Source organism: Alligator mississippiensis, chromosome 4, assembly GCF_030867095.1.
Source record: "Alligator mississippiensis isolate rAllMis1 chromosome 4, rAllMis1, whole genome shotgun sequence".
Lineage (NCBI taxonomy): Eukaryota > Metazoa > Chordata > Crocodylia > Alligatoridae > Alligator > Alligator mississippiensis.
The window spans coordinates 79,921,024-79,941,587 of NC_081827.1; the positions used below are offsets into that span (position 1 = coordinate 79,921,024).

Here is a 20,564-nt window from a genome sequence, read left to right on the forward strand (position 1 = left end):
GAGAAAACAAACTAAAAACCATCTTTATTTATGCTGCTAGTCTTTACTTCAAACAGTAATGAGCATCCTGACCAAACTCAACAAATACATATCAATAGTCGGTTAATACTATCCAGCAACACATTATTTGATAATGGCAGATACAAATGGATGATTGTAGAACCCATCTGATAGGGTGAAGTTACATGTTATACCATAGTATGCTTAGACCATACTAAAGGCACTTATAATGAGAGTGTCCACACGTTAAGTTTTGTTGACTCATGCTAAGTGCCCCTCTGAAAGAGGCCACGGAAGAGGGTGGACCATCTTGGGCCATGGCCTGACCAACGTTTAGCATGGCAATTCAAACACAGTCCTGCTCTCTGCCTGCGTCCCTGCCTGCCTCCCTCACATGTGCACTGGCAGCCATGCTCTGCTGCCTGCAGCCCCTGCTGGGAGAGAAGAGTGACAGCCTCCTGCAGTCAATGCGCCGGGCCCTGCCCTCTGAGCCTTTGAAAGTTACTCCACTTCAGGTGCAAGTTAACTCTGAGCCATGCTATCTGACTCATGCTAGGGTAATTTCAGTGTGTTCCATAGAAAGTGAGAAATTTGCAGTCCTCCAGCATCCCAGGATGCATTGCTCCCAGCCTCCCCCCCCCAAGCACATGCATATAGCTCAGGGCTCCTGGCTCCTAGCTATGTCCCTGCGCACCAGCTCTTTAGTGTCAAGTCAGAGCTGTACAGGCAAGAAACAGTATTAACTGTATTTAACAGTATTACAATATGCAACCGCTCACAGCACATTCTAATTTTGACACTTAACATTCCATAGATTTATTATGTTCTAATTGTAACATGTAACTTTACCCTGAGATGCACCATCAACTACACACATATGCGGGTGGCAGAAATTAGATATTGTTGTATGAGGAGATGTGGGTGGTTAATATTGTGATTCACAGAAGTCAGCAAGATGAGGAGAGAAAGAAGCTTGGGATTCAGCAAGGTGAGATGGCTGAGCTAGCTAACAGGATGTGCCAAGGAGAGAGGGAAGGCATAAGTTTGCCGTTGCAGTGAACTAGGTATCTACCACTAAGCAGAAGGGGAACATCTCCCTCCATTCATAATTCAAAGCTTTGAACCCTCTCCTAGGGCTACATCACAGGTTGGACAACTGCTTTCCTCAAAAAACAAGGAGAAGGTATCTTCCCCCTATTCCCAGTAGACTAAAAGTTAAGTATTCACTGGAAAGCCTGGTTAAATTGTGTGAAATGTTGTGCCTCCAACACCAGGGGTTGGAAGTAAGGACTCAGCTCAGCATATCTTGCAATGTGTGTATGTGTGCATGTGGACTGCTTGCATCTATCCTTTTGGATTCCCAGGTGATGGGTGACTTCTGGCTGGGGGTATTATCACTCTTCAGCTTTCTTTTGTTTCCTGAACAGGAGTTCAGTTACTTCAATAGCCTGCAAATGGTGGACGTCTGCAGTTTGCTTGCTGGACTTGGGGAAGGGAGGAAGATGGTGGGGGATGTGTTTGGACCCATGCTTTCTGGTTGTATGGGGCTGGGGAGGCATGTGTTTATGGTTGAGTAGGGAGTGAGGACACAGATGGTTATTAGAAAGATAGCTTTTACTGAGCAAGTGGTGCACAGGAGCTCATGGATAAAAAGTGCAAACACAAGGGAAAAAAAGGGGATAGTAGAGTTCTGCCTACGTATGGGAGTGGCCTGTTGCAGTAGTGTGTGTGTGGGGTGGGTGAGGAGCAATGCAATGTATGATACTTCAAGGACTGACTGGACCCACATCACAAAACACTTGGCATCCACACATAATACGGAGCCAGTTCACAGTGAACTGATTCAGAACAGTACTAGATTTTCCAGGTAAAATTTTGAACTGGTCCAGGCAGACTTAAAATGTTTTAATAGGCTTGTGTGTCTGTTTGCTTCAGGTTTAAGCCACTTTCAAACTGTTCTTGGGTTTAAATCAGGAACCTCAAGAACTTCAGTGTGAGCTGTTACAGTTTGAAGTTAAAGTTTTCTAGCAGGAGGCTGTAACAATCTGTATTCTTTGTGCGTTAGGCACAGAAAAATACTTAAAAATGTACTCATCACTGGGTTATATTAACACTCCTGGCCAATAGGACTATACCAAAAAAAAAAAAAAAAAAGCTAGAGGTTGATATAGAAACCTGCCTATAATCATTTTTGGTTCTTACTGGAGTGGCTCTGAGTCTGTGTAATTACATATATAAAGCTACAATGTGTTTTCCTTTCTCTCTCTCAACGAACTTATCCACTCTGTAGCAATACTCTAGCTCCACTGACTGATCTAAACTAGGAACTGGTGCCTCCTGAAAATATGCTTGCTTATAAAATCTGTTCAATTGAAATCCTTGCTGAGTCTCTTTCTGTTAAGTTCTCATTGTGTTCACTGACCCTTTTCTTACAGGTTTCCACTAGATTTTATTGTTTTATGGTTGGGAAATGGTCTTGCTTCTGTTAGTGTTATTACTAACATTATTATTGTAGCATTTGCAAAAGAAAAAAAAATGCAATCATGTTGATTCTCTCCAGGATGAATGGGGTCCTGTCAATGTGACAGGAAGCCAACCACTAAGATCCTGAAAACATCTACAAAATTAAGCAACGCTGCCTTTGTGAACCGCAGTGTGATTCTGAGAAAGGCATTTGGATAAAAAACATTCTTCCCCACCCCATCTTCCTCTACTGCCTATAAATTAAACACCAGATTGTGAACTCATTGCTCACTGTAGTGAGCAATTACTCACATGAGTAATTCCATTGATGTAAATGGATTTGCTTGTAAAGGGCTCATAGTCTGGTCCTAAATTTTGTTTAAAACGAGTTAAGCAGCCCTTCATCTTACTTGACCTGGGTAATATGTATGGTTTTGTAATTTTTTTCTGTATTTATCAATAGATTTATTGGCCGAAAGGGTAGCTGTACAAGTTGAAAAGATGTAGTATTTATTTTACATGTGAGACTGAAAACTCAGGTGTTTTTAGTATGTAATGAAACAGAGAATGGTGAGAATAGTAGGTGATTTACTGATAGTGTTCCATACTTTTCAGCACACCCCTTGTTTTAAACATTCTAATTAATTTGGTTCTTTTTTTTAAAGACAAGATCAATTCATTACGGACTGCTAATAATAAGAGCCGAATGGCTATTTTAGATTGTACCATATTTTACATTTTAGGGACTCACTGAATCACATAATTGAAAACTCCACTGTATTGTTCAAAATTATGCAAAGTACATTGAACATTTACTTGTCATGTATTTGGGCATAAGAATTGATAAAATATGAATATAGATAAATTCTGACAGCTTTCATATTGACATTCAATACTTAAATAGTTCCCTTTTAATGCAAAGTCACTGCAGTCTTAGGGGGTTCTTTCTGTTTTTCTATATGTCCCAAGGGAGTCAGCACAAATATTTTCTAAAAGGCATTGCTCAGCATGGTGTGCAGAATCAGAAGTGTCTAATCCAATCTATCTGGGATTTTATACCACATGCATCATCATGGTATCTCAGGCCTCACAGTCAGTGACCGGAAAACTAAATCTATCACTATAACAGTCATGTGTTTTCCTACGTGCTGTGCCCTTGCTTTCTCTTTCAGGCCTGGTTCAGGTGAGGTATATGGAACACAATGGATTAGAATCCTTTTGCGTTTTATATGGTAAAAAGATTTCCATATTGGTGCTAAAGCTGCTAGGCCATTTGTGATTGCTGTATTCATATTCATGGCATCTGCATTTGTCTTCTAAAAGCATACAATAGAGTAGCTTTCAGGTTGCGTAACCCAAGTTGTCTTCACAATTACTGTTATTATTATGTGTTCTTACAACCCTCCACCTCTGCTCTTCCCCCTGATAACAGAGTCTGTGACAATGTGACTTTCTTGAAGTGAAAGATATTTTGGAAGTGGCTGCCTGGTGACACAAGTGAACTCCTAAATTACCGTTCCTGATACGTTGTGATTACTGCATGTCAAATTGTAAACCTATTATGAGTCACACTGAGTTACCTGACATCTTCTGGTGATATGGTAAAATATATCATAATTCATACCACCAGTGCATTTACTATTTTTAACCAGCTGAGCAACAGAAGGAACTCTGCCAACACACTGACATCCACCCTCCTATTTCTCTTCCTCAGTACTGCTTCCTCAGGGAGGACACAAGCTGTGCATGTGTGCGTATAATGTTTGTGTGAGGGAGGACACAAGCTGTGTGTGTGCGTGTGTGTAGTTCAGTTCACCCCTTTTCTAAGAGTTGGCTCTTGGTTTAAAATTAACAGATTGTCAAATTTAGCTAGGGCTTGTCCCCAAGCTGTTTTGTTCCTACTGGACCTCTTCTGTTCCAGGCAGTAGTCATCCCTGCCTCTTTGAGGAAAATTTTCAACCTCTCAAGCATTTTAGGTGGAGTGAAAGAGCTACTTGTGCCTGTATGACTCTGTAACTATTTCCCTTGTCTTCTTTGAAGACCATTCCAAAAATGTACAGCTATGATGGTAAAAATCTGATTTCCAGTCTAAATGTGTGCAGGACCAGTTTGTATCCATTTGACCTTGTGCTGGTGTTCCTTTTTAACCTAAAAAAGTTATTTTCCCTCCCTTTCTTCTCCAATGCCTGATGAAGGGTGTTCATGCCCGAAATCTTGCAATTGAGGAATTTTTTTTTTGCAAAAATCTTGTTGGTCTAATAAAAGATATTATCTCCGCTACAAGTCCTGATTCCCTTTTCCTCTAGACCAGTACAGCTACAACCTGGATACCGTCTCCCTCCCTAATATTCACCACACAAATGTTTGTGAAAAATAATCAGATCGCCTCTTAAACCAGCTAAGCTCCTGTAACCCATTTGCATAAGGAAAAGTCTGCACTACTGTAATCATCTTCCTGACCCTTCTTTGTACATGCTCCTGTTTAAGTTAAACTTTTGCAAATGTTGGTGATCAGAACTGCACATAATGCTCCGAACAGGGTCTTACCAATGCTTTATAAGAGGGATGTCAAACTTGTCTAGCCCCACGGGCTAGATGAGTGGCCTGGGGCCAGTCTATAGGCCAAATGAATGGTGTGGGGCTGGCCCATGGACACTCCCCACCCCCACATGCTGGATCCAATGCCTGCAGTGCTCTGTCTAACAATCCTGTTACTGTGGCATATCATGTAAAGGATTGTTTGGGCAGGCATATAAATTATATCCAGGCTGGAATGAAGAGCTCCCATCTTTTTTTTGGCAGCAGAGCCCTGGATGTCTTAGGCACTAGGTTGCTGTGCTCTGAGCTGCAGACTTAGAAAAGTTCAGTACAATCCAAGGATATATCTATCATTCAAAGACCTTTTGCTTTTCCAGTGTTCCCAAAGATGAGTATGATGGTTTTGGGGAGGCCCTTCAGAGATTTAATATTCTGTACGTAACGCCCTGCACCTCCATCTCTACCATTTGGGCTCTGGGGGATGATGACACACACTTGGATGCAATGGTATCCAAGTGAAAGCAGCAGGGAGGTTGGTGATCCTAAGGGACAGGCTTCACAAGAGCCCTCTATGGATCACCTGCAAGAGGCTTTAAGGCACAGAACATCTCTGAGATTGGAGAGGGCTGTATTAAATAATAACGGGGGGGAACACTGGGTAAACCCCCCCCCCCCAATTTAATGCACACAGCTGCAGGCCCAGGCTCCTATTCTTCAGGGACAGCGTGAGGTGCTGCTTGGCAGAAACCCTGAAGTAACTTTTATTTGAGTGGCCAGAGGCTGGGGAAGGGGAGGCAACGCTGAGAAACAGTTGCAAAAAGCAGCCCTGAGTCTTTCAGCCCCAAGCCTCTCTCCATGCCTTCCTGCCTCCTTGGCTCATGAATGATTGTGTTTTCTTGCCTGTTGCTGGCTAACGTCTTCTTTCCACTCCTGGTGCTTCATTTACACTCTTATCATAGAGAATTAGGACAGGAAGGGACCTTGAGAGGTAATCTAGATTGGCGGTTCTCAAACTTCTTTACCTTATGTCCCACCTATGTAGGGTCAAAACATCCTGGTCCCACTGCTTGATGAGCGAGGGTGTGTGTGTGTGGGGGGGGGTGTCCCACAGAGACCAGTCGAAGAGCAGGGGGTGAAAGGGGAGGTCCCCCAGCAGCCAATTGAAGCATGGAAAAGTGAAACTGAAAGTCCTGCTGTCCCACCTAGAGGACCTTTGCATCCCAGCAGTTGAGAAACCCTGATCTAGACCACTGGTTCTCAACCTTTTTTTGTATCAGGACCCACTGAACATCAGTGGCCAGTCCCAACCCAGCTCCCCTCACTCCTGACCCATTGCCCCAGGCCCCAGCCCCCCCGTGTATGCCCCAGGGGCATGCGCAGGGTATGGGGGGGAGGGGGCAAGCAGCCCCTCACAGGCTGGAATGGTACCAGCCTGCAAGGGCAAAGGCACACTTTTCTCCTTTAAAGGAGAATCCCTCTTGAAAGTCAGTCGATCCATTTTTCAAGCTTGTTCGCCACTCTTTCATCTAGCCTTGCCGCCCACTTTTGGGGGGGGGGGCCACGCCAGGCAGGGTGACAAACGCTGACCTGAACCAACTCCCCTGCCCGAGGCAGGATCCTCCCTAGCCAACCCATCCCATGCAAATCCACATAGCAACACCACGCGCCAGGCGCCCCGACACATTGCCCGCTTCGCTCCCCCCAAACCCTGGCCGGGCACAGCGCACACAGGGGACTCTGGGGACTGTCCAAGACTTCCCCAGCCGGAGCCACTCAGGACCTGGCTCCAGACTGATGGGGACCAAGGAGCTTCTCATATAACTGCGCCTAATTGCATCCTCGTTTTTGTTTCTAATGCTCCGCGCCTGCTAAGCAGTTGCCCATCTATACCCCCCCCCGGCACTGCCTCCGAAAGGCTTCAAGTTTGGCAGCGAGCGGCTGCCTCAGGAGGCGAGGCGAGGCGAGGCGAGGCGAGGCTGCTCCCCCAGCCGCGCGTGAGGCGGAGAGGCAAAGAGCCACCCGGCCCCCGGGAGTTCCCCAGACGGGCTCGGCCGCCCCCCGGGCTCCGCGGGCAGGCAGCGGTGGAAGGAGCGGGGGCGGGGCGGCGGCGGGGCGGGGCCGGGGGAGGAGGGCCGGGAGGCGGCACGCAAGCGCGCTGGGAGCCCGGAGAGCCCCACGCGGGGCTCCCACAGCCTCGGCAGCGGCTGGCGGCGGAGCAGCGGCTGGAGCCGAGAGGGCTGCGGGTGGGGGGAGGCAGCAGCACCCCCAGGCGGCCCGGAGAGGAGGAGGAGGAGGAGGAGGAGGAGGAGCGGGGGGTGGGCGGCAGGAGGAGGAGGAGGAGGAGGAGGGAGGGAGAGAGAGCGGCAGTAGCAGCTGTCCGCGCTGCCATGGGGTAAGGGGCGGGGGGCGCGGGGCAGGGCGGTGGAGACAATAAAGCAGCTGCGGCCGCGGCCGGGCTGCGGGATGCGCTGAGCGGAGCCGAGACCCGGGCAGGAGGAGGAGGAGGAGGAAGCAGCAGCAGCAGCAGCAGCAGCGCCGGCGGCAGGAGCGGGGAGCGGGGCGCTGCTCGGGGCTGCCCCTGCTCGCGGCCGGCGGCGGCGGGGACGGAGGAGAGATGCTGGCGGAGTTGGCGAGCAGCGCCCTGGGGCTCGCCCTCTACCTCAACACCCTCCGCGCGGATTTCTGCTACGATGACAGGTAGGCGGCATCGCCCTGCCCTGCCCTGCCCCGCTCACCTGCCGCCGCCCTGCCCGGGCCCCGCCGGGACGTGCCCCCGGGGGAGCCTGCCCGGGGCTCGGACCACCTGCTACTTCGTTTGCAGGGACCCCCCCCCTCACCCCCAAGTGGTGGCAAGTTTTTCCGGCGAGCAGCCGTGGGGCCCCGGCGAGTCTCCCCGGCGCTTTGGGAGAGAAAATGCAGCGCTTCGCGCCGGGGGAGCCTCATGCCTAGTGGGTCTCGACCCTCCCTGATTCCTCCTGCCCCTGGGATACTCCGGGTTCCCGAGGATTTGACAGGTTACCCCCCCCCCCCCACTACACACACACAAGCACACTTGGTAGAGTGAAGCTGACTGCTTTAACTTTGCCTGTGCTGTACTCATGCACACACACGCTTGATCACTCAGTACATGCACACACAGGCACATGCTTGGCAACTCAGTACACTCACACACAGCAACACAGATGAACACGCTTGGTAGCTCTGTGCATGGGCACACAGATGCACAAACACACATTTGGTAGAATGAGGCTGCTTTAACTTTGCCTGCGTTGTACTCAGTGTACACACACACACACACACACACACACACACACTGACTGCTGTAACTTTGCCTGTGCTGTGCTTGGTTTGTATAGACACCCATACAGACAGACACGATGCACGCACTTAGCAACTCAGTACAGGGACAGATAGACACACAAGCTTGGCAATTCAGTACATGCACACACAGGGACACACACACAGGCACACACTTGGACAAACAGATGCACAAACCCACACATTTAGTAGAATCGGGTTGTTTTAACTTAGCCTGCACTGTACATGCACACACACACAGACTTGGTAGAGTGGGGCTGACTGCTGTAACTTCGCCTGTGCGGTACTTGATACACACACACACTCTCTCTCTCTCTCTTTCTCTCGGCAACTCAGTACATGGACAAACAGACACACAAACCCACATGTTTGATAGAATCTGACTGCTTTAACTTTGCCTGTGCTGTACTTAGTACATGCAGACACACACAGACACATACTTGCTAGAGAGAGGCTGATTGCTCTAACTTTGCCTGTGCTGTACTCAGTATGTATGTATGCACACAGACGTGCACACGAGTGAGGCTGACTGCCGCAACTTTGCCAGTGCTGTACTCGGCACAGTGCATGTCGGGGTGCGTGATGCCCTCCAAGGAGCAGCGCTTCTCCAAGCCATTGGCTTTTCTTCTCGCTGTGCGGCTTTCGCTTGCCCACTCAACATTTCTTTATGCTAATTAGCCAAAGACGAAATCCCCAGGGCTTGAAGTGGTCTTGTGCATCGGGGGTTGGTTTGGGCAGCTAATGAGACCTGAACTGTGTTGTCAGAGAAACTGCATTGATTTCTGGAAAATGTCACAGTTGTGCTGGTGCCTACCTAGAGCCCTTCCCTAAATGGACTCGTGTTTAGAAACTGTTGAAAAGCTCCATTAGCAATGAAGGAGAATTCCAATTTGTGCCTTTTTCCAGTGACTTAATCTGATTACAATTAAAACAGATGCATAATTAAAATATATTAGGGAGACAAGCACGCCTGGCTAAATTTATTAACTGTCCTGGGGTGTTTTATGCTCCATTGAAATGAAACCATCCAAAAAGTGAGCATAGATTTACTTTGACAGCTTTTCATCAGCCTCCCTCTGTTGTGGAAAGTGAATGGATCCCCTGGCTTAGGGTGTGCTGGTGCCCGGGATTCAGCAGAGTGGCTTTATGTTGAGGCGATGCCGCTTGAATCCTCCTGTATGGTAGTAATTGGCTATCACAATGTCTCGGAGTCTTATGTGGATCCAAATTTAACGAGTGAGTGTGTGTATGTGCCTTTAAGTGATAGGCTAGTAGTTCATGTTGCACATGCACTTTAGGTTATACAAATCACTAAGGAGTCTGTCTCTGTAGACTCTAAAAGTATTAACCTCTTAGAGCCCTGGGAATATGAGGGGACAAGATCGAGGGGAAAAACTGACTAGAGCAGAGCTGTTGCTAGATAACTTATTCCAAACTTTCAGACATTGTAATGGGAAGTGAAAGGATCAGTTATGGCTTTGATTAGTCATTTGCCTTGGGAAATAGCCTGTCTGTACTGGAGTCAATTAGTTACTCAACTTGGAATTTTCTTGCATTCCCTTGCAGTGCACCTGCTATATTTAAGGTTCTACCAGTGTTTCCAGAATAAATCCTTGTTTTTTAAGGGTTGCAACCAGTATACTAAACCTGAATGCCAAATTTTAGTCTTGATCCTGTGGCTCAGCCCTGAAATAGTTTCAATTACAATTATAGATTGTAACCATTCAAATTTTAATCCTTTAGGTCATTTGCATGCACTTGAAGAAGTTTTCTGAGGTAGTTAAATATATCAAAGTTTGTGTCAAGACTCCAGTTCTATATTATGAATTCTTTATTTTGCTCTTTGAAATGCTGTTTAAAATGCAGATGAGAAATCTGCTTTTCTGAGATGTAAATTCCAAGTTAAAGCAGCTGAAGTAGAGTTTTTCTTGACACACTGACACTGTTTTAAACCATCCTGTTATACTTAGAAACTGCAGGAGTTGTGGAATATTTATGTAACCCTAAGTAGCATGTGTTCCAATATTTAAGCAAAACTGGGTTGTTTGAGGACATGGTTATAACGCTTTGCTGCTGTTGGCCAGTACAAATTGGCTGAAAATGGCATGTAGTTTGAAATGCTACTAAATATTATTGATGTAGAGGTCAAGGTCATTGCTGATCTAGTCATAATTGTGCCTCAATGCCATTAGAAGATTTTAGTGGTGTGTAATTGTGGGTCATATTTGGAAAGGATGGAAAAGATAATCTGCATGGTATCCTTTTAACATTAATCTCATACTGTTGAAATGAAATTCTGGGTTGTTTATATCTTTTGCTTTTAAATACATTAAATACTTCTAGTCACTGTAACCAAGATTTGGGCATTCACCAGAATAGACTGAACTCCCAATTAATGACAGGTCTGTACAGTAGGTCATCTAATTAGCACATTTTCAACTGCAGAACTAGAAGCGGCAAGGAAAAAAAGAATGTTGCAAGATAGTAATTGTTGAGCTAGGAACAGCCAAGAACAGCTGTCTGTTTAAAAAGTAAGACTCTCAGACCTAAGGTATTCTTTTAACTGTAATCACGGAATCACACTGCCCTATAGAAGCCTACTTGAAATGTAACACTAGAAAAGGAGGTCAGTGCTTGAGCTGCAGGACACAGCACTCCATGTGGGAGACGGATCATGCTTCTAACTTTAAGTGAATCAAGATTGTGCATTTAAGCTTGGAAACTGTCATGCTTGTTTCAGAATGGCAGTGTACTGCCATAGTTTTTTCTGCTTTGTTTTCCGCTACATTGAAACTACATGTAGAGCTATCATCCTTCTTTTTCTTTTTAATATAGTGATCAAGCGTACTATAAAGGGTGCATATAATTGCTTTCTGTATTTTTTTATGTAGGTTGGATAAGATTAAGTGGCATTGTAAAAACTTCTTATAGCAAAATCAATTTCCCTATGGTAAAACTTAATATTTTAGTGGTTCCTTAGTACCAAACCTAAAACTGAGCATGATAGGAATATAACAAACTTACTTACTGTCTAAGCTCTAGTGCTTTATATCAAAGTGTTCAATATTCTATTTACCCTGTTTTACCCGATTAAATTGAAATTGAATGAATCTACAGTCTTTAAGAGTAGAGTAAGAAACCTGTGCATTCCTCCTCTTAATCATTAGGCCATGTAAGGTGCTCTTGAAGACTAGATTGGTCTTTGGCACACTAATAAGGAAAATTAGCTCCTGTTGGTATTCTTGTGGTCAGATACTATATTGATAACTGAGCCAGAGGGCCAACATAAAGGAGAGATTCCTTGCCTCTTTCCTTTCCTCCTTCTCCCCCTGCAACCATAGATAACTCAAATCCTGTATGCCTTATTTACAAAAGCAAGCTATTATCTCCCTACTTCCCATAATTCCTGGAGAGAGTTTTGACGTTTAAATGATGTGCAGAGATTTTAGGACTATCTGTTCATGCAGCAAAGAAAACAAGTATTTTTGCCACATACATAGCTCCCTATTTGACCAGTTGATCATTAGGACACAGGATGAAAATTAAGCAGATAAGGTACACTATACTTGGATGGAATAAGGTGAGTGAGAAATATACGCTAATAGTTAGATGTTTGTCTACTACATCCAGCTGACATTGCTGGTTAATAAAGGTTTTTCTGAGCGAACTCACTTGGAACTGATGACAGAACTGGAGAAACTCAATTACCACTGCTGGGGATGCATTGAAGCTTTTCCTTGCTGTTTGTTGCAGTGTGCTAATCTGGCAAGACACTGGATTTGAGGGGCTAATCTCTAGTCAATGCACATGAAACTCTCATTCACATTAATGGGAGCTGTGTGCATATCTACCAATGTGCCAGGGAAGAGGTGTACTGCCACAGCTAAACTAACATGCTTGCATAATTACTTTTACTTGCCCATTTATGCTTGGATTACATTTCCGTTTTCTGTTTAACAGGTTAATGAGTGCTTTGCTTTGAAGCTATCCTCCTTGGCATGAGTTCCATTAATTAAGATAGGTCACTATCAGTGCACAGTTGGGACGGGAAAGATTTAGTGCTTTGTGCTCCTAAGGACTACAGCGTATGTCTCAAAACAACTCATCCATTGAAGTGTTTCCCCTCTACTCCCAAATGCCTGAAGAAAGGCACATTTTAAGGAGAGTATTAGTATGACCCTTTAACCTTACATGACGTATTGTCTCTGCAGCCCTTTCACAAAGCAGTGGGTTTTTCAAAGGTACCAGTTTGTTTTTGTTTAAACAGAAATGCCCTTTGCCACTTTGTTGCATAGGCAGATGGAGTTTCATTGTTCACTTTAACTTGCAGTGATTGTTCCAGACAAATACGGGCTGCATGCTAATCCATAAACTCTACAATAACATTTTAGGAGCCACAAATTCAAGTGAATTAGTTATGTTAAAAAATTTTTGATCAACTTATTAGCATAACAGCGAATGTTTCCTAACTGATACGGTGTATGATGCTTATTCAGTCAGATACAGTATAATAGACCAGGTTTTTAGGTTATGCTGTTTCTACACTGTTGTTCCCTTTGTACTTACTAAACAGGAAGGGGAAATAATTTCAAGTGATTCTTTTCCAGAGTTTCTGCTTAATGCCACAATCTAGATTTTCATAAATTCCTTAAATGTGTAATATCTGAGGTTATTACACTATTTTAAATTAGGCCATGCCCATACACTATTCCACAGTACCTCTGTTGGGTGTGCCATATGAGATTTAATCTAGCAAGTGACCTAAATATGTGCACTGAAAGAACAAGTATAAGTACACTGGGGAAAATTGCTTGCCATCTGTCTCTTAGTTGATCTGTGTATGTATATTTGATTATTAATTTATACTTACGATTTTTTCAGCCCTTTACCTTGTCATCCATACTTAAATCTTAAGTTTTAATGCACCTTTCTGGTAGCTTTGAGCTTTCTGCTGCTGCAATTCTCAAAGGTTGCAACCTTTCAAATTCCCAGAGTGGAGCTAAAACAGAGGGGGAGTTATTCCGTTTACTTTCCTAATCCTTCCTTGCCCCTGCCTCCTGCTGCTAAGTATACTAAATGTACTTATTGAAAGTAACCATAATGACAGCAGGTATACAAAGCTGTGGCCTTAGCATGTTGATAGAAGAAAATGTGCTCTAGAGCAGATGCCTGCATAATCGCAGTTGAGGAGAATTCCTAGTTCTAAGGTACTATAATTAAGAAACAACCAAGCAAACAAAATGCTGACTCAGAAATCCTGATGTAGTGATATTACTAATTTTGGTCTATGTTAAAATGTAATACATTGTTTTCCAACTACAAAAAAAAAAGTCTTTAGCCTTTGTTTTAGTTGCATGTATTGAATCCTCTTAGTCCTTGATCAATCTATAAAATCTTCATCCAAATAGAATGACTCTCAAGATGTGCAATAAATATGTAAAGTGAATAGCTGTTTTTCATGCCCTTATGTCACAATACAGGAAGCAGAGTGAAAATCATGGTCTCATTTAAGATTCTCATCGAATATACAACAGTATGTAAAGCATATGTAATTTCTAAAACTAGTTAAGTGCATGACTGCCTACTTCCAGATTTAATAGTGGACTGTCCCAATAAGATGGGAGTCACTGGTTGTTTTTTCTCACCTTTGGGAATTTCTTTCAGCCATAACAGAGAATTGAATTACAGTGATCTAGCTTCTTCACAATGTATGCAAGCTACGCTTCTTAATGCTTGAACTTTTCCTTTGTGGAAGCTATCATAAAACTCAGAAGTGCCCTTCAATTTCTTGAAAATTTGATACATTTGTAAGAGAAGAGAGTTGAATTAAAACTGCCGTTGTTTTTTCTTTCTTCACTTAAAGCTTTGTCTTTTTCTCTTAGTTGCCGTCTAATGCTGTCTTCTCCGATGTTGGGTGTAGTGGAGGAAGTACTGTTAGTTTATGGAATTATTCCTTTAGCTATAGTGTTTGCTAATGCTAAGCTCAAGGTGCCAACCTGCTACAGATTTGTGAAGCTTGTTCCAAAGTACAGTTAAACTTGTACGAAAATAATCTTGAACGTAAAGGAAGCTCTTTCAGTTGTGCATCATTTGCCTAAAGCATGCTGACACCCATGTAACTGCAAATCGTTTTCTTAGTACCATAGGCAATAAATTTATTGCTAGCTTTTCTTCTTTATTTTAGACATATTATAGATTTGACTTGACTGCCTGAATTAACCATTTTATATTACTTGTATTTATTTTTTTCAGCTATGGCTTTTAATGAGTTTGGGGTTTTTTGTTTGTTTGTTTTTGTTTTTTGGACCTGGATTCTTGCCTGATGTTGTTGACAACAAAAATTGGGTATTCTGTTTGGAGTCTCAAACTCAATATTGCATGTTCTACATCTCTGGTTGCTGACATTTTGGCCCTCTAGCTTTGTAGTTGGTTTATGGAATTCTTCTTAATTGCAGAAGCCTGTTGCTGGCCTTTGGGGTTTGTCAACCTTTGAACTCTTTGTTCTTTCCTAACTTGCATGACTGGTCATTTGGATTCTGCTTATCAGCCTTCAAAGGCAGTGTGTTTATGTGAAGAAGACACCATGCAGTGCTTTAGGATTTTAGTTCAAACCTACTTGGATTCTCATGTCACCTTTTCTTGGTCCTAGCGTGATCTTTACGCTTAAAGGGTTCATATGTTCAGCTCAACTGAACATTCTTGCATAGAAAAGGAAAAAAAGAATATCACTTCTATTTTTCAATTCTACCTTGGTATTTTTTTCTAAACCCCACAATGTTTCCTGGAGAAATTATCATGTTAATTGAATAAAACTTGAAGATGCTAGGCTGGGCTCTAACTGTAGTTTGAAATGAAACATTTTATTAGAGTATTCTATCCAGATGTGAAAAGGGGATAACCAGTGTATCAGGCAGTCTGCTTGGCTAAACCATGAGCTATTCAATGACTGAACTGAGATATTCAGATTTGAGAAGGAATCTTACAAAAAATGGAAACCTGACTGTATTAATACTGATGAGCATAGGAATATAGTATGGCAATATGGAGACAAGATTGGGAGGGTCAAGGCACAAAATGTCTTTTGCTAATGATATCTCAGTGGAATACTCAAGTTATTTGCTAAAGTAAATTGCCTACAGTTTTTGAGAAGTCATAGAAGTCTGGAGATTCCAGTAGTCTGGAAAAGGGCAAATTAGAGTGATCATTTAAAAAACAAACAAACAAAAACCAAAAATAACTGAGGACCCAGAAAACTACAGACAAGTCTATCTAACTTTGATGCTTACAAGGACACTGGAAAGTGTATTAGTACCTATAGGATAAAAAAGTGATAATAAGTAACAGACAGCATGGATTTATTAAGAGGCAGTCAGTCAGCCTAACTACGCTGAGTCTCTTCTATGATAAGGTGGTAGGCTTTGTGAATGGGGGAGAGCTGTGGATGATGTATCTTGACATAACAAGTCTTTGGCACTCTCTCCCATAATCTTCTAAGTAAGATGGAGTTAAACCACTACAGGGTGAACACATAACTGGTGCTCAAAGAGCAGTCATCAGTGATTAAGTGTCAAATGGAAAAGGAGTGTTAAGTGTGGTCCCCAGGGATTGTCCTGGGTCCAGTGCTAGTTAGTGTCTTCATCCATGATTTGGAGTATAGACTTAAGTGTATACACTTAGTAAATCTGTAGATGACAGCAAACTTGGGGGATAGCTGGGAACAAAATGATCGTGCTGAATCTGGATAAATGGTCAGAAATGACATGAAATTCAATAAGGACCCATGCAAAGAATTGTGCTTTATGAGCAAATGCTCAAATCCGTAAATATAGCAGCCTAGTCAGAAGATTCCTCTTTTGTATCAGAGAAAAAAAGAGTTGGAGGTTATGGTAAACTGCAAGTTGAATGAGTCAAGAGAAGAAGCTAATACCTGCTATGTATTAACATGAATGCTGTTTGCAAGTCCTGGTAAGTGCTTCTGTCACTCTCTTCATGGCTGGTGAGGCTTCCTTTGTTCTGTGTCCAGTTCTGGTCACAGCACTTGAAGAAAGGTAGGAGAAGTTGGAAGGACTCTAAAGAAGATAAACTTCTAATAATTTTTGTTGATAAAACAGGGAAAGTTTGGAAGAGCTGAGACTGTTTTGTTTAGAAAGGAGAAGACTGGGGGATTTCACAACCTTCAAATAGAAAAGGATGATGATGATTTTTTCTCACTTCTATCCTGTGTAGATAGAGGGGAAAAATGGATTTAAATTACAAAAAGGGCAGTCGGGGGAAAGCCCCCTCTTTTTTGGATTTGAGTACAAGTGGGGGGCAGGTAGATGCTGTGGTTCTGACTCCGGCCCCAACCTGGGGTTGGAGTTGGAGTTACTGCTTCCACCTGTCCCCTCCTCACTGCCCTTCCACCCGTCCCCTCCCCAGCACCACTTGCCAGCCCATCTGCCACTTACACTCCAGGACTGGCTCTAGTTCCAGCTCTGACTCAGCTTCAGCCTTGGTCGTGAAGTACATGGTCAGTCTGGCCCCTGCCTGGCCATGCAACAGTGGTGGCTCCTGTGCCAGGGGGCCGGGGCCGGGGCCAGAGCCATGGCCACCACCACTATAACTGTTGCTGTGTGGCCAGGCAGGAGTTGGAGTAACATTGTATTCTGTGCCGAGGCTAGTGGCAGGGGATTTAAGTAGTGGTAGTGAAGAGCTGCCAGGGAGTGGAGACAGGTATGGGCAGGCAAATGATGGACAGGGACAGGTGGCAAGAGACGGGGGTCAGACAACTTGATTTACCTCTGCCTTCTGCCACTGCAGTAGTGGGGGGGACAAATTTAAGGTAACCTTCCAATAATTAGATTCTTTACATGGAAAGTTGTAATATTTATACATTTTCCATGTATAGAACCTAATTATTAGGGGGTCATCTTAAATTCCAAGTAGTCTTGGATTCAGGTAAATATGGTATACACAGCTTATTATGAAACAAAGCAAAGGTTTATAGGAGTGGTCTTAGCAGAATAAGGAGGCCAGAGTCTGGGCCTTTTATGAAAATGTCGCTCTTTTGTTTCTGCTGTCTACCATACCCAGTGAACAAGTCTATATTTAAAAGCCAACAAAACCATTAGGCATGCCATTTCCTTAATTGTGACTACTATTCATTGCATCTGTCCTCTGGTATCAATCCATTCTTTAGCATCTGCTGCCATTTTCCTTTTCAAAGAGTGGTAAATGCAGTCAGGAACTCCTGAGTTCTAAACCTGGCCCTGACTTCTTCTGTAGCCTTGTACTTTATTTTTTTCTATCTGTAGTATAGGATCTAATCATCATGAAAATGATGAGAAATCCTCACTCCTCAGTATAATTCCCTTTGTATTCTGAATTCTTGATGTTTGTTTTAACATAAATATTGTACTTTCCCCCAAGAAAACTATTTTGGCTGAATCCCTTATTTTTAGTTTATTTGCTTTTCAATGGTTTTGCAATAAATGGACCATATGCATGATTTAAAACCATTTACAAAATCAGTGTAATCTCTAAAAGCATGTGTGGGAGTATGCATGTGATGACAGTAAAATAAAATATAGGAGCTTTCTTTGCCACCCACTTCCAACTTTTTCTGCATTATACCTCAAGTTTGAAGCCCAGTGTTCTGGCTTCTGCTTTTCTGGCAGAGAGCTGGATACATCTCCCTTTGGAATCTGTCAGTGTGCCTCCTTAATTCATTTGTTAGGGTCGCTGTTAAGTGGCTCAGAGCGTTGCCTCCTCCCCAAAGCTCAAGATGATGTCATCTCAGTATTGCTTCTGTACTCAGTGGTTCAGGAAGCTGGAGACTGATGTGCATTTGATCCAGAATTTTCTGTATGATAGTACAGTATACTAACTGCTGCACAACTGGGCTGGCTGGTAGGATACCTATCTTTTAATTATTATTATTATTACTACAGTAAAAGCTCTGTTATCCAGCCTCCATGGGGAATAGGGGGGTGCCAGTTAATCAAATATGCCGGTTATCTGAGAGTTATACTTATGTCCAGCCCAGCAGATTGGAGACGTCCTTGCCTGTTTGAGCTGCTGCCCCTCCCGCCACGTCCAGTGCTCCATGGCTTTCACTCCGTGGCATCAATGTTGCAGGAGACAGGGAGGGGGGCCCGTGCAGGCTGCTTTGCCCCAGGCCATGGTCTACGAGGAAGAAGTGGGACTTGGCTCACAGTGGCAAAAGCGGAAGTGCCACAGTGGGACAGATGCCGGTTAATAGAGCATTCCGGATGGTAAAGTGCCAGATAACACAGCTTTTACTGTATTATTATTATTATTATTATTATTATTATTCATGGAACTGCAAATAGATGAAGGGAAGCTTTAGCTTAAATCCATAACTATAGGAGAGACAACATTGCCTTCAGCACTTGGCACTACAGGTTTTTGGACAGGCCTTTGCTTTCTCAACCTATGCAGAAATTTCTGCATGGTTTTAACTCTTGAGTAATTTTAGTTTGAAGTTGCTTTGTTGCTCTCTAAATAGGTAATACCATTCTATCAAGGAAACCATTATCATAAGCTTTGTATGTGGATGAAAGATTGTCTTTGTGTGAATATGTTGAACTATTTCCATGAAGAAGCATTTCTCAGTTGGTACCATCTAAAATAACACAAGCTCTGCCCAATAACTTTATGCCAAAGTAAGTAATGATTATCAGTTTCAGAAAAGTTGTTTTCTTGCAATGGCATTTTAGATTTTGGCCTTAAAGATGATAAGGTTTTTTTCTTTTACTGTTTATCACCTTTACATAATAAACAGCATTTTCATGTTTTTTTATATTGGTGGAATCATTTGGTAGGAGGGTGTGGGAGAGGAGGCAGTTGCTATCAGCAAGGCCTTATCTTCAAGAGTTTGGTTTATAATAGGAAAGTAAATAAGCTGACATCAGAAAGTAAATAAAGAACTAGAAGCATACCCTTACCCTATAGGGTTTGGTCAAGCCTTGCCTATGGAGGCCTATATTTTCAAATACACGCTCCAAATATTTGTTTTTATGCCCTTATCCAGAACCCATTAATGCCAATGGTAAAAGTCCAGTTGACTTACCTGAAACTACTATAAATCCTTAGTAGTTTCCCCCGACATCTGTGCAAAGGGGGCGCAACTGAGTTGAAACTGTGAGCTAGATTAAGACAGCGGATTAGACAGAAACTGAGCTAGATTCTGTCTAATTCACTGGGAGCTAGATTAAGATGTGCTTGTACCTCCTGTTAAGGTGTAGTGTGTTCTGAACTTTTGGGTGTTCTTGAACTTTCAGTCTGGCCTTTCATTTTAAAATCATGAAATTGTCAGAGCAATAGAAAGAAGTTAGGACTACTTTCCAAGATGATTTTGGCCACAATATTTAAAGTTATTTTAGGTGTGTTTCTACCAAAATGCAGTTTGCATTTATTATGCTATATTCTTAGACTGAACCCATCAGCTTCTAACAGTTCATCTGCTGTGCTTAATTTGTTTTTGTTTTCATATAGTCAGTGTAGTGCATATTATCATTCATGTATAAGTATTTAACCACATTATGCAAATTGTATATTGTAACTTATCTTCATCCATGGCTTTCTATATTACTTAGTCCAGTGGCTGCTTCTGGAAGGGATATGAGGAGTATTGAAAATGGAAACCTGAATCAAGATTTGTTTTTAAAAATGGCCTCTTTTGGATGCCTGATTTGGCAACTTAGTGAGACCTGTTCTTTCTCCTCCCCTGGCCAGTGCACCTATCATCTGAAAATTGGAGCGTGACAAACTAGTAACTCTGAAAAGCCTGACCTTTAGATTTTTGGAGTTCTGTGTGTGCGCGCATTTGGTGCCTCACTTAACTGGTGGTAATAGTAAGTGATTTGATGGCTTCCCTATAGCGAAAGTAAAGCTGACGCTACTGACTCAAACACATCATTTAGTACAGCAATACACAAACACTTGACAAACTGCATCTTAAAGCCTGCTACATGTGTGTTTTCATAGAATGTGCTGCAGTCTATCAGCTTTGCTTCTTCAGCCTGTGCCTGTGCATGCTTTAAGCCTTTTTATGGGATGATAAAATGAAAATGGGCACATGGTACTATATACTATAACACTCGGGAGTTGTATCCAGTTAAACTTGACTGATTGCCCCTTCTGTTTGAATAGATCTGTGAAATGAATATATCTTTTAAAAGTCTGATTCTAGCCTGAGAAATGATGACAAACATGACCTAGTGATACTCTGATATGAATCCATT

The 20,564-nt window shown here is 43.0% G+C and overlaps 1 protein-coding gene across 3 annotated transcripts in view; it reads left to right on the top strand.

The window, feature by feature from the left end:
• The first annotated feature begins 7,397 nt into the window (after window positions 1-7,397).
• The window catches only part of TMTC2 (transmembrane O-mannosyltransferase targeting cadherins 2), a 408,111-nt gene continuing 394,944 nt past the window's right edge, over window positions 7,398-20,564 (top strand). The window contains exon 1 of one of the 3 annotated variants that reach the window (XM_059726136.1): window positions 7,398-7,698. In XM_059726136.1, the coding sequence (XP_059582119.1) occupies window positions 7,616-7,698 (83 nt within the window). In that variant the 5' untranslated portion in view covers window positions 7,398-7,615. The remainder of the gene's footprint in view (window positions 7,699-20,564) is intronic. The other 2 variants (XM_019494181.2, XM_019494183.2) reach the window with 2 other exon arrangements.